The sequence below is a fragment of the Juglans microcarpa x Juglans regia genome, chromosome 7S (assembly GCF_004785595.1).
Source record: "Juglans microcarpa x Juglans regia isolate MS1-56 chromosome 7S, Jm3101_v1.0, whole genome shotgun sequence".
Taxonomy (NCBI): Eukaryota; Viridiplantae; Streptophyta; class Magnoliopsida; order Fagales; family Juglandaceae; genus Juglans; species Juglans microcarpa x Juglans regia.
The window spans coordinates 4,671,218-4,686,271 of NC_054607.1; the positions used below are offsets into that span (position 1 = coordinate 4,671,218).

Here is a 15,054-nt window from a genome sequence, read left to right on the forward strand (position 1 = left end):
CTCGAACTGAAATGTCGTTTTCTCAAGCGATTGGTACATGACCTTCGCTTTGTCAAACTTGCAATTCAAAATGAAAATCAAATAATTAACCAACCCATTAAAGATAAAGGAAACATAACGCATATAAATAATAATAAAATGGATGCTTATACATTGTCTTGCTCAGTCATGCCACTTTGATTCAGCCCTTCAACTTGGGCTAGTTTAGCACAAAATTTGTTCGTCGCCTTTTGAATGGCAGACCGTCGATGTATTAAGGACCCAACACTCCGCTCATTTGTACTTTCTTTATAATCATTGAATTATTGACTAACTTTTTTCCAGAGTTGGGCGTGTTTTTAGTCCGTTCATTGAATGGTATCAATGCTACTGTTCAGCCATGCAGAGACAAGTAACTTGTCTTCTTCGGGGGTGAAATTTGCACCCCTGGCTGATTTTCTTTGAGAGGGAGGAGGCTCTACTTGGGACGGGGGTGGAAAGTCATCCAAAGTCACGGGATGTTGTTTACCTTGACCAACATAAATGTAGTCAAGTTCAGGCTCCTGAGTCAGGAGGCTGGTGAAGAACATATTTCCATGCTCTCCTGAGCAATGTTTTGAATACCGTACCGGATGCCGTACCAGTCAAGGCACTGGAACGAAATATTTCGATACCGGTACCGTTTCGTGTACCGTTTCGGGATAGTCGATATATGAATAAATTATATATATAAATATATGTATATAAATTATATTTCAAAATAATAGCCTATATATGAATAAATTATATATAAATACATATATATAAATTATAAATAGTCTAGTCTAAATTGGGAGTAAAAAAATGAGCTTGTAGTGTAAAAAAATGAAAAAAATAATTAAGATCGAAATATCGGCCTGTATATGCCGGTACACAGGCTAGTATAGGCCGGTACACAGGCTGGTATAGGCCGAAATATTGGCCGGTACGGTTGGTATGGGCTGGTACGAAATATATATAGTACCTGTACCGACCGTACCGGCCGGTACGGTACGATATTAATAACAGTGCTCCCGAGTCCATCTCTAAAAATTTGTAAACATAAAACATGTGATACACATGGTAGAAAATTAAGAACTACATTTGCAAGTGATTTTTGTAGCCGGCTCAGGAATCCTATGGCAACGTATGACGACACACTTGGCACCCTCCCTTGCATGGCTGCAACAACTGGTTGCCACTATTTATTGGCCATCTGGGTTACCATGCCATGGAGGTGTGTGCCAAAGTGTTCCATCACCATGTTCAGATTGTCTCATCATCACAGTCGAGGGGTTAAGACAACTCAGATCAAATAAAAAATTAGTTTGAAAACATGAAAATAAGAGCATTCTCATCCACTTCCCTAAACACTTGTGTTTTAAATGTGGCTCAGAATGGGTTACAGAATTTACATCATGTGTGAGAGACGAGCCCTACATCAAATGGCTGCAAAACCTTACCCAAACCCCACGTGCCTTTTGTGAAAACTATTACAAACTGCAATATGATCATTCGGGTGAGGATTATCCCGCCATCTCAATGGGGTCCACTAACACTTATGAATTATCCCACTAAACACCATAATCATAGCCTAAAGTAGACATGCAGCTCCCTATCTCCCCCACAAGTAATAATTATTCATCAGTATTAAACACTGCAAAGGTCCCAATAGCACAGACAAATTCACAGTCGAGGGGTTAGAGAAAGAAAATCTAATACTAAACAGCATGCAAAGTGCATAAGAACATAAAAACAGATTTTAACTTTGTCAAACCAACAGAGCTTAGTCCATGGGAACAATAATTAAAGAGATAACAATAGCTCAAACCAGCAAACACATGCCACAAACAAAGATTAAATAACTGGTATGAGGTAGGATTAAATATTGAAGAAAGTATAAGCTAACAGAAAAGGAAAAGTTTCTAAAGCTAGTTGAAAGATCAGATTCTACAAAATAAAGCATCTGATCACATTCTTGAGAGATCACATATATGGCCTAGCATATATAGGATGCACAAAGCACATATACTGTTTGTTAATGTCATTATAATATTCTCCTCCAACTTTTCATGAGAAATAGGTAGGTGAATTTGGCATATTTCAAATCAATGCAGCTCACAAATAATTAGCCAAACATCATTGTTTGAAAAAAATGATACGGGATTCCCATGAACAAGGTGGCTTTGTTCATGAAAAAAATGGCTTTGTATGTGTGGTGATCAGAGGACGACAGAGAGCACAATGTGGCTTTGTATGGACATAAAACCTTCGTATGTGTTGTTAAGCCATTAAAGTTTAATCATACACAACATGTTTGTCTCCATTATATGGATTATCGGGGGCAAAAACAGCACAAACCAAACATATATAGCCATATGTACCCTAACATCGAACAAAGTTTTTCACATTATAGCATTATGTCCTGTTGTCCATCACCCGTTTGTATTTCAAATAAAATACATGAACCAACAAGGGAGCTGAAAGCTGGTAATGACAGAATGACAGTAATAGTAATAAAAAAAAAAAAGACCATTTGATCAGGTCTCATTGGACAGCATGACTAGCTTTGATGACAACCAACTGGATTATGGTAAATGATTCAGAGGGAAAAGGAGTCGGGTCATAACATAAATTTAGTGTTTTCATACGCACTCAGTTTCAGGAATTAATGGCCAAATGATGCACAACACTCCACACAAATGGACAAAACACTAATTTAAGAGTAATGTCTGAGATTCATCTATGGCAGACAAATGCATTGACTGTGCCGTGAATGATACATAGCAAAAATTGTCCATTCAAACCGTAGAGCATCCAATAAAATGCAGGGTTTGTATATAGAAGCAAGTCGATTGATGAAATACAACTAAGAAGTCGATAAATCCAAGAACTATGAAAACCATGGCGGATACATGCATTCTAAATCCAGTGAATATGGGTCACAGATCCATGAATATTCATACCCTAGAGTAGTAATTGAAATCTAGGGTTCTCGAATTTCAAGTGGCAAAATTGACAAATACAATAATTTTTGTCAATAAAACTCGAAAATATATCAGATTCACCATGGGAAAGAGGCTCAGTTTGTTTAATTTGTGCGAGAGAGGATAGGGTCCATCCATGGAGAGAAGAAGAGGGCGCGGGTTCACAGAGAAGAGATAACTTATATTCTTGTGGAGTTGATGAAGAGAAGACACTGTCAATGGTGGCAAACGGGGCAAGAGAGGGCCTCCTCCACGAAGGAGGGCAATCGAGAGGAAGAGAGGAACACGCGAGACCAACGGCAACAAATTTGGAGTTCAAGCGATTGTGGATGTACAGTGGTTCCCCAAATATGGGGAACGACTGTGGATTCCCTAAAACAAATCCCTAATTTAGGGAATGGGATGGGAAGCGCCTTTTCAAGTTTCCCTAAATTTCATCTCTAAATTTTAGAGATAACAGTACTTTAGGCATCCGGATGGGATGCTCTTATACCTGAAATTAGCCTTCAGGCATAACATGTTTGTAGGTTTGTAGACCATAGACCTTCAATCTCCAAGAAGATAAAAAGTGTAATTCTTCCAAGAGAGTTGGTTTGAAATTAGAATTCGAATTCTGAATTTCATCTCGATGTCTGCTGAAGCTTAATCTATAGGCTCCATGCGACAGGAATCATGAATGCAACTACCGATTCAATCTCCCACACCTTACTAGACCGCATACCGGACTGGGTTGCTTTGGTCCAAACACCTCACTATTTTTAATCATTTCATTGATTGCAAATGTAGGACAATCCAGCTCAACCCACATCACCAGACCAAAAATCTACAACTAAAATTTATTTCTCTGTTCAATTGCCCGCACACTTTGAAGTATGCCATCAATGTTTCTTGATAGGTGATTGGGATGGTGCTTTATAGCTCGTAGAATCATATATGAAGCTGTTCTTGAAAAGCAACAGATTGCTTTTTCTCACAATGCAACTACTTTGGAGTGTCAGGATGTGCTGCACATATAGAGAAAAACTACTTTGTTTAGTGATAATGTTGAAGAGCAAACAGAACAGCTGTCATCCAAAATCCAAGTTCTAGTTGAAAATGCATTGGAAAGATGAACAGTTGTGTGCTGCGCGTCTTATTGAGCAGCATAAGCGATTTAGATGGATCCGTATCAGACATTCACTTACCCAGATACCTACAAGCCGAATAGAGAAAAACCACTCCTTTATGCAACTTCTTCCATTTCCAAACCTTTTGGCCCCAAATGAGAAAAAGTATTTGCTTTATTTATTTATTTTTTTATGTCGGGAACCTCTCCAAGGCAGGACCCTTTGGATTTTCCCTTGCAAAGTAAATTCCGGTCCCGTGCACCGCACTCTCCGAAGTTTTCCTACACGGAATTGGTTCAATCCTTAACTTTTCATCATGGGTGTGGTCCCAAAAGATTATTTGCACCTATGAGATGTTAAACTTTAGACTTTGAAAAAAGTAATACCCAAGACCAAGGCATTCACCACTTGGGCCAACCCCTTGGGGGCCTAAGTTAAGAATTTGCTTTATTTGGCCCTAGATTCAAATGAAAGCTGCATAAGCGGCATGTTCTTTGAACAAAAGTGACCAAGCAAACAGGCTAATTGTGGAATGAGTTAAGGAATCTTTGCCACGAACTTGTGGCTTGTAAATTTGAGAGAACCAGAGAAGTAGAGAAGATTCATTGAGGGCCATCTTTTGTGTGGAATTCAAACAAGTCTCATCTCCATTTCGGGATTTTTTTTGTTTATTCTTTTTTCACAATGGTGAGTGAGATGAAAAAGACAAACTGAGAAAAATATACAAGTATTCCTGTTATCTTAAACACAACATAAATTATATGAAAATGCTAAGTTCAGTTACTTTTGCATAATCTTTGCACACTCGACTAATGTGATTGACAAGCTACAAATACTGACAAAAAAACAAAAAGAATCAAAATCGAATATAACAGAATTGCAAACATTGATCATGACAAACTAAGAAATTAATAAATACTAGAATAATATAAATAAAAAAGTAATATACAAGACCCCTACAATGAAACATACATATTTATTGCATTCATCAATAAAAGTAATGCAAGAGTTATCCTAGAAGATTCATCTTCCTTCCCCCCCCCCCCCCCCCAAAAAAAAAAAAAAAACTATCTCCCTCTCTATAATAAAAATAAGAACAAAGAAAAGGGAAAAAAAAAAGAAAAAGAAAAAAAAAAGCCTGATCTACATATGCATGGTCTATGAACTTGAGCTCAGGGCAGCAAATCCACCACCTTTCATCATCTGCTTAAACTCGTTAAAGTTTACCATCCCATCCCCATCCATGTCCACCTTCTTGATCATTCTCTTGCATTCTTCTAGGGTCCTCCCTTGCTTGAGCCCCAAAGAAGCCAACACCGACCTCAACTCCTCCACGGTGATGAACCCATCTCCGTTTTGATCGAACACATTGAATGCCTCCTTGATGTCCTCCTCCTCGTCCCTCTCATTCATTATCGTTTCATACAATGCTCCGAACTCATCGATATCCACGTATCCATCGCCGTTCACGTCGATCTTTTCAATCATTTGGATCATGTCTTTATCTGGGATGAAGATGCCGAGATTATGTAACGAGTCGCTAAGCTCCTTCCTCGTGATCCGACCATCACCATTGCGATCGAACATTTGAAAAATACGTCGAAGTTCTGCTGGATCCATGATGATCACCGGAAATGGTAGACTGGAAATTAACAAAACGATTGAAGCCAAAAGATCAGAAGAAGGAAATGATCATTAATTAAGTTTGGGTGAAACAAACTGAGACAGCCGAAAGAAAAACAAATGGATTTAAGAAGTTGCCAAAATAGAAAATCTTCAGCTAAACGGTTGGCCTAGGTTGTTGAGTACGTAAACAACTTGACAATATGCGGTGAACATTCTTTAGGGTTGTTGAGTGAAAATAGAGCACATCCATTAATTTCGTCCAATCATCGGTTTGTTTGTTTTTTTTTTGTTTTTTTTTTAAGTACGGTTTGGATAATAAGTTGAAATGAGATGAATTGAAATGAAAGTAGGAAATTGAATAAAATATTGTTAGAATATTATTTTTTAATATTATTATTATTTTGAGATTTGAAAAAATTAAATTATTTATTATATTTTATATAAGAATTTAAAAAAATTATAATAATGAGATAAAATATTTTTTATATTCAAACGGGACCTTAATCTTCGAGTTTTAAGGATTTTGCTGCAGTCATCTTCTATTTCTATTTTGGCTATAATGACATGAAATTGTCCACTAACAAAAGAGTTGTCTACTAACAAAAGAGTTTTTTTCTTAGTACACTCATGTCTCATCTTCTCAAACCCTCTCGTAGTCTTCATGGGCCCGTGGCCGTAGGAATTCTTTTACTGGCTTAGTTTTTTTTTTTTTTTTTTTTTTTTTTTTTTTTTTTTTTTTTTTTTTTTCCCGATTGTGACAACCAGTGTGGGCAATGGACGGGGGCGTACGGAGTAGGGTCCGCTCATAAGATAAACTGATGATTGAATTTCATAATCATTAGATATAATTATCTAAAATTTTATCTACACCAAAATAATAATAAAAATACATAATAAACTTATTAAGCTAAAGGGTCACCAACGTAGGCCGGGTGGAACTCGTGCATGACCACCATTAGGGCAGTTTTGGGCCACCAAATGGACGGCCCAAATCAGACTACCCATGGGGTGGCTAGCCAGGACCACTGTTACTCGTGGGTGAACTTTTATTTATTTATTTTCAATATTTTCTTATTAAGTTTTGAGAGGGAAGTTTGGAAAATATGCTTAAGAATTAAAGGGTTTTCACAATTTTTAATTAATCAACTGGATTTAAGGTGCGAATTGAAGAAATTGGTAATTTCTGGATATCAAAATTTTTAGTTTTGGTAGCTTATGATATATATAATTTGAAAAATGGGCAATAGCTTGGGGTGCAAAATGAAATTCCTCCTAATAATGTAAAATAAAATAAAATAAACCGGATTTTATTATATACAAATTGATATATTACATAGTTCAGCTATAACTTTTTATCAAATAGCATATATCCTAGATTAAGATTAAGAAAAATTATTATTGTAACACACTTTTGATAGAAACCTCTTAAAGGATAATCATGCTATTTTATAGTTTTATGAAAAAATATATTTATTAGAAAATTTATATTCCCAAGCTGGTGTGTAGAGCGCACGTAATAAAGTACGTACATGTATAATTTGATTTAGAAGATAAATTTTTAAGTTTGAATATTACAAATCAAATTGTATGCTCTACACACTGACTTGAGAATAGAATAATTCTTTTATTATAAAAGCGTCTCATTCATATTTACCTATCTTATCTAAATTTTCAATTGCGTAGGAAAGAGATGAACTGCGAGTCTGGTTTGCTTTCAAGATAAATCTAAAACTTTGAAAACATTTCATCTCATCATTACAACTTTTCTAAATTCTCATACAAAATAAAATAATCAATTCAACTTTTTCAAATCCTAAAATAAAAATAATATTAAAAAATATATTTTAACAATATTCTATTTTTTTAATTTTAATCTAAATACATCTTATCTTATCTTTGAAAACAAACGAGAAAGAGTTTGGATTGATCCCACTTGTTATCCTACATTGCTTCCATCTAATGGAATCTTTGTTTGCTCAGTACTGTTTGAAAACTTTCTTTCTTCTTTTTGTTTAGCTAATTCCTGCAATCAACTTCGCTTTGTAAGAAGAGCACTGCACCTGAGCTTCTTCTTATTGAATGAGCAGACTGCAGAGAGTAAGGTATCCTATCTTTTCTTTTGTTTTTCCTGTGTATATTCAAGTTCACATTTTGGCATTTTAGCTCGAAGTACTGTACAAGAAACCTAAAATGCAAGGAAGGAATAAGATGCATAGCAGAAAAACCAAGGCAAGAACAGGCCGTTCAACCTTTTCCAGATTTATAAATATTGCCAAATCTACATGATTCAGTAGTTTTATCTGCCCATGCATGCAGATGCAGGCATGCCCCGAGATCATATCAAGTCATTCTGAGAGGCAACAACTACAAATATTGAGTTTAATCTGAAAAAGGAGAAAAAAGAAGAAGCATGGAACACCAACGCCGGCGCCAGGCACCTGTTATCAAGGGGGAAGTTGTCATCATCCGTCATGGTCACTCAGTTCCTGGAAAATCAGTCTCGGTTCACGTCTGTAGTTGCACTGAAGACAATCCTGGTATATATTTTCACTTGTCCCAATGTTTTTTTTTTGGTTTACTACCACAATTCACTTCTTCCTATGTTAAAGCAACTCGAGCATCATTATAGCATTAGAAAGTACCAAATTTTCAAGAGGCGTTATTCTTTTAAGACCACACAGAATTACTCCTCACGCATGACAGCAGCATATATATATATATATATATATGTTTTTCTTCATGTGACGTCCAACAGGATCTGGCAGAGGGAGGTTGAGCGAGAGTGCATACCTCAAACATGGAAAAAGCAACACAATAAATGGCATAAAAACCACAACTTATAAAGTGAAGTTGCACGTAGATCCAGAGTTTGGAATTCCAGGAGCTCTGGTCATAAAAAGCCAAAACAAGCATAAATTATTCATTCAGTCGGCATCTCTCCAAACTTTTAATCAGACTATCCACTTCGACTGCAACTCTTGGATGTACCCTTTCAAAAAGACTAAAGCTGATCGAGTATTTTTCTCAAACACTGTAAGTCATGGAAGACATTCAGGTTCTTTGACTGTTTTTTCACTCTTTGATGCAATTAAACAACAGTAATGCTACTATTTTAGAGTTATCTTCCAAACCAGACACCAAGTGGTCTAATGGAACTGAGGAAGAACGAACTCAAAAGCTTGAGAGGAAAGAGGACTGGAGAGAGGAAGGAATGGGATCGAATCTACGACTATGACTACTATAATGATCTCGGCAACCCTGACAAAGGTCGAAAACATACGAGACCTGTCTTAGGTGGGTCTGTGTCACATCCATATCCTCGTAGACTAAGAACGGGTCGGCCTCCCAGCAATGAAGGTATGCAGCTTCTCTTATCTCAGATGGTTGGCAAAACTATTGGACCAGGTAATTAAGAAAAATTATGTTTGCAAGTCGATATAGAGGACACATCCTTCAGACCAATGACATGATAAAATTTGATTTGTAAGAGAAACTAATTACAAACTTCTCTAGCTAATCAAATTCTATTATGTTAGTGGTATTTAGGATGTGTCCTCCGACTCGAAGGATTTGATAATTAGTCATGCATTTATCAATGCCTATTACCTTGCATTAGCAATGCCTATTAACCCCTTAATCAAACAATCAAATTTTCACTCTGCTGTGCTGCATAGTGACTACAATTATGAGGTCAGAACACCTTAACCTACCAAAATTCTTAAAACAACCAAGTCTGTATTTCGGGCACCCTAAACCTGTTTAGTTGAAGTTGGAGCACAATGGAGAGGATTAACTAACACAAGGATTAGGCTAAAAGAAAGAGGTTTAACTTGAAACCGCGTTGCACAATATGCCTGGTGGTATGTTATGTCTGGACGAGAGGTTTCACATATTCATGGTTCTATCTCTACGATGTGACAAATTTTAACGCACCTAATTCCTTTTCCCTTTCTGTTTCGCACTAACTTCATGCCACTAGTGCCGAAATTATATTGCAACTTCTTCATTACTACTGTGCAGATCCTTTAACTGAAAGTCATTCGGGAAAAGACAACTTGGATATATATGTTCCTCCAGATGAGCGTTTCAGCCCCAAGAAACTATCTGCATTTATATTGAACTCATTCCAGGCTACCATACATTTCCTAAGCCCCGAGGAAAAATCACTGTTCCAACAAGATTTTAGTAGTTTTCACACATTTGAAGAGACACACAGAATGTTTTCTAGCAATAGAAGCCATGCAGTGGAAGAATGGGTTAAAGGGATTCTAAAGAAAGGGGTGCCAGAAGAGCTCTACAGAGAAGTCATTCATGCAAACAAGAAAAACCCGTTGAAATTTCCATTGCCTCAAATTATAGCAGGTCGAGTACCACATCATCAATCTATACAGTGCAATAGACAAAAGTTTTCATTTTCATCTTTGGCTTTATTTTCTATTATCAGAAAATGGAATGGCATGGTTGGATGATGAGGAGTTTGGGCGCCAGATGCTTGCTGGAACTAATCCAACGCGAATCCAGTGCTTGGAGGTACCCACTACCCTTATGGGCCAGGCTTAAGCAATTGTCAGCTGAGGTCCATATATTTAAAATGTTTCAGCATCTTATATATGTTGAAAATAAATCTACAACAGTGCCTTAAAGCAAGACTTTCTTTCTCTTGATTCACAATTTTCAACTACTAAAATAATTATCTCAGGCTAGATGTGTTCAGCCTTACTGGTTGGCAACTTCACTACTGTCAGGTATAATGTAATTGTAATATGAGTACGTCTAACTGATTTGCAATGTTTACTATGACTTGACCTTGCAGGAATTTCCGCCACAGGACAAAAATGGAGTGAAAAGTTCAATAAAGAGATCACACATAGAGCACAACCTTGATGACCTGACTGTTGTTGAGGTAAAGCAAAACACTAATCTATGTAGTAGTTATACTTACAGCATGCAATATAACCCGTCAATCGTAGTTTAAATGTGATAGGCTTAAGTCTGTCAAAGGACAGACTTAAGCCCAAAGTGTAGGCCTGAAATCTAAAAAATCTACTGATTCAATTTTTGAGAAAAATAATAGCAAAGGGTATAATTGTTGTATCAGAAAAGGTAAATATTTGAGGTCAGTTTGCATGACTTCTCTTTTTTTACTTCCAATGAATTCACAGGCAATGAATCAATGGAGGCTATTCATTTTAGATCACCATGACTACCTAATGCCATATATAAGCAGAATAAACACAAAGGGTGTTTGCGTTTATGCATCTCGAACACTACTATTCTTAAGGAGTGATGACACGCTAAAGCCAATAGCAATAGAACTTAGCTTGATTGGCTCGAATGATGTCAACGAGATCAATAGGGTTTTTGTTCCATCAAGTCAGGGGACTGAAGCAGCACTGTGGCAGCTTGCTAAAGCTCATGTTGCAACTAATGACTCTGTCCATCATCACCTAATCAGCCATTGGTGAGTTGAGCAATTCTGTGCGCCCAAGTTTAACAGTTCCTATTTATATGCTTGTCTACCTAATAATGTGCAGAGGTATTCTTAGCAAATTGTTGTACATACATGTGACAATATATCTGGGAATAGTCTGGACTTTGTTCCGGACACCAGGTTCCAATAAGATACACACACACACACACACATATATATATATATATATATATATATATATGAAAATATACATTGTGAGTTGTTTCTATCCAATGCATTTTTTAGGCTGCAAACCCATGCAGTAGTCGAACCATTCATCATTGCCACTAGAAGGCAGTTGAGTGAGATGCATCCAATCCATCGTTTACTGAATCCTCATTTCAAAGACACCATGCACATAAATGCGTTGGCTCGGAGAATCCTCATCAACTCTGGAGGAATCCTTGAGAAAATATTATTTTCTGGTGAAGTCTCCATGGAGTTGTCTTCTGAGCTTTACAAGGGGTGGAGATTTGATGAGCAGGGCCTTCCTGCTGATTTACTTAAAAGGTACTCCACGAAATTATCATTGATTTTCCATGCGTGCAAGGTAAATTGGCTAGATAATCTAGAACAAGTGGAAATCTCATTCTTTTTTGCCAGTACCTTGTTGCTTTGCCATTAAAATTCCCGACTTCCTCTCTTGGTAATCTATGAGATCTTCTAGCTGGATCTATGGATATGAGATAACAGCGTGGAAATTTTCTCACGTCACAGCTGCCACAGATGCAACCTAGGGAATGTTTTTTTTTTTTTTTTTTCAGATTTAGAGAGCATCTACACCTCCATATTCTGATAATTAGATCTTCATGGAAAAATTCCTCCAGAGGTATGGCCCTGGAAGATGCAGATCCAGACAATCCCACTGGAGTTCAGCTACTCTTTGAGGACTATCCCTATGGAGCAGATGGACTTGAGATATGGACTGCCATCAAGACATGGGTCACAGAGTTTTGCATCGTCTTTTACAAAGACGACAATTCTGTCCAGACTGATTCAGAACTCCAAGCATGGTGGTGGGAAATACGATATGTAGGTCATGGGGATAAGTGGCACGAGGAATGGTGGTATCAAATGACAACATGCTCAACCCTAATAGAGACTTTAACAATTCTCATATGGATAGCATCTGCAATCCATGCTTCGGTGAACTTTGGGCAATACACATATGCCGGTTACCCTCTAAATCGTCCCACACTATGTCGAAAGTTCATTCCAAAGGAAGGAACATTTGAATATGCTGAATTCCTCAAGGATCCAGACAAATACTATCTTAAGATGTTGCCTGACACATTTGAAATGTCCATTGGTGTAGCATTAGTGGAGGTCCTCTCAAGGCACACATCAGATGAAGTGTACTTGGGCCAAAGGCCATCCGAGTGGACAGATAATGAAGAGGTTCGACATAAATTTGAGAAGTTCAATGGCACACTTAAAGAGATAGAGACGAAAATCATGAGCCGGAATGGAGATCCCAAGCTCAAGAACAGATGCGGTCCTGCAAAAGTTCCATTCAATGGTTTATACCCAGATACGTCCAATATTGCATCTCAAGTCGGCATGACAGGAAAGGGGATTCCTAACAGCATATCCATTTGACATGTCTAACATATCCAAGGTGCTTCACACAATGATGATTTTATTTATTTATTTGACAGGTACTTTACCTCAGTACAAATGGTTTTGTTCATTTTAGCTAATGTTTGTTTGGCGTACATTTTACTCAGAGTAATACCTCATCAAGTGAAGTCCCACTCCAACTGAGATGCACTCTTGCTCTGCGGGCTTGCAGTTCAAAACCTGGTTATAATAGCTGCCCTAGCTCTCGTTTTATCACCAACATTGGCCTTGAACAGCAAGACGTGCACTAGCACCAAGTCGGCAACCATTTCAGCAGTTCCCAAAGCCTCAAAACTGAAGCAGAATGGTGAACAAGTTTTATCAAAAGATCTAGCCTACTACGTTAAACCACGTCAGTTTATAAGTTTTCTTATAGCAATTCTCTTTCTAAGCCTAATACTTCTCCCAAAGTGGTACTCTTTGTTCCACATTCATGGCTATTTAAAAGCTGCTACCGTAGGCTGCCCAGTAACAAGAAAATAAGATAGTCATTGAATTCATGATTCTATTTTGGTCTAAGGGAGCAATTGGCACGATTCAACAATAATAACAATAACAATGTTGGAATTGTTATTGCTGCTATGGTTTTTAATAATAAACCAAGATAAGATCATTAGAAATATTGATGTTAATTTTTAAGCTGTCTAATACTCTGTCGAGCATACTAAAATCAAACAAAACATAGTAAGACGCAAACTTTACCTTTCAGTAAGTCAAGAAAAATCAATCTCTTTGGCATGAGTTTCCCCACATGCCCCTTAAAGATTGCTAATCAAACAAAAAACGCTGTCACTTTGGTCGAACCTTATCATAGTCTTAAAAATACTCTGAAACCATAAACACAGAGAGCTCTGATCTAATCTTCTCATGAGAGCTACAATAAATAAAAAGATTATATAAAAATAATTCTACAAATTGACGTGACTTTGTATGATCAGTCAGATCTATTTTAAAATAAAAATATCTCTACAATATGATGAAATTAGTTTTGTGTAATTAATTTGTGGCCAAATATTTCTATTTCTCAACTGACCAAACAAGTTGGATTATTTCAGACAAGACATATGTCACAGTTCTCGAATGAAGGACTTAAGCTATGGCCCTAGGCCTATTTAATGTCATTTACATTTTCACATTCAGCACATATTTGAGTCTTAAGATAGCTAGTGGGCCTTGGGCCTTAGTTTTATTCTATTGTATGCCTTTAGTTTTGTTAGCCTAGGCCCATGTAGTGGTCATTTTCTTTATGTAAGAGCCAATGGCTCTAGGGTTCAGTTATTCAGAAAGTTAATGAAAATTCTATTTCCTTTTTCTTATCTTCTTCTTCATTTCTTCTATAGAGGTGCTCTCCTCTAAGTGAGGAATTTCAATATATTTTTCTTTTAAGTAACTAGAAGTGTGTTACAAGTAGTATTCAGAGTCAGTCTTTCCTTGACATCGGCTTTATTAATCCGTGAGAATGAAAAATATCATCTCATCCTTACTCAATATCAAAGAGCTAATGAAACGCAATCTTCAACGGTTTGATGCTCTTCAACAACATCTGAAGGATTTTCGGGAGAGCCATAACAAAATACACCAAGTATTTCAACAATCCCATGATGAATTTGCTAGCAACTTTCAAGAAAGTTTCAACCAGTTGGAGGATGGAATCTGTGAAATACAAGACGAAGAACAAGCAGTGCGATCAATTCTTAATGGTGAAATTATCAAATGTGAACTCCACATTCCTAGGGATGATATTCATCGAAATAGAGGGTACTATCGAGCTGTTTATGTGGGGATTTTTGCAGACATCACTCAGATTTCATGATCTGGGTTGTGGATTTTTAACCTTGGTATTCGCACTAGCTATCTTTTCCCAAGTCAGATTCATCCATTTCAAATGGGAACCCCATATCCAACACACATCACATTCTCACAATCCCGCATAGGTAAAACGCAAGTTTTTTTTTTTTATTTTTTTGTTTTTTAAAAGCCACATCACTAACAAGCATCGAGTGTGTGGTGTAAAAAGAGTAGCCGGCGGATGCGTAGAAAATCTCTATTATAAGATAAGGGTGTTTTTGCAAAGTATTATTGCTTTTATAAAATATTTTACAAACTTACCCCTTATTTAACATATTATTATGAAATGTGTTGTGTAAATTGTTATATATAAATCATTTTCCAAACAACAATGCTTGAAAAATGGATCGATGGCACGCCTGTATTACCCTCCTAATCTTTGAAAATAGTAATACTTCTC

The 15,054-nt window shown here is 36.9% G+C and overlaps 2 protein-coding genes and 1 long non-coding RNA gene across 3 annotated transcripts; 2 read left to right on the plus strand and 1 right to left on the minus strand.

Moving 5' to 3' along the window:
- Positions 1-3,476: 3,476 nt before the first annotated feature.
- LOC121240477 lies at positions 3,477-4,214 on the plus strand. The gene is made up of 2 exons (XR_005935546.1): positions 3,477-3,766; positions 3,880-4,214. It is a non-coding gene; the product is annotated as an uncharacterized LOC121240477 (long non-coding RNA).
- Positions 4,215-4,979: 765 nt separating this feature from the next.
- On the minus strand, positions 4,980-5,838 carry LOC121240462 (calmodulin-like protein 3). The gene has a single exon (XM_041137928.1). The coding sequence runs from the start codon at positions 5,708-5,710 to the stop codon at positions 5,249-5,251; it is 462 nt and encodes a 153-aa protein (XP_040993862.1). The 5' UTR covers positions 5,711-5,838; the 3' UTR covers positions 4,980-5,248.
- A 2,095-nt stretch (positions 5,839-7,933) lies between these two features.
- Positions 7,934-13,066, plus strand: LOC121240394 (linoleate 9S-lipoxygenase 5-like). The gene is made up of 10 exons (XM_041137835.1): positions 7,934-8,253; positions 8,472-8,749; positions 8,833-9,073; positions 9,737-10,078; positions 10,161-10,246; positions 10,530-10,619; positions 10,879-11,177; positions 11,433-11,696; positions 12,014-12,844; positions 12,971-13,066. Exons 1-9 carry the CDS (start codon positions 8,127-8,129, stop codon positions 12,783-12,785), a joined length of 2,499 nt encoding a protein of 832 aa, XP_040993769.1. The 5' UTR covers positions 7,934-8,126; the 3' UTR covers positions 12,786-12,844; positions 12,971-13,066.
- The last annotated feature ends 1,988 nt before the right edge of the window (positions 13,067-15,054 follow it).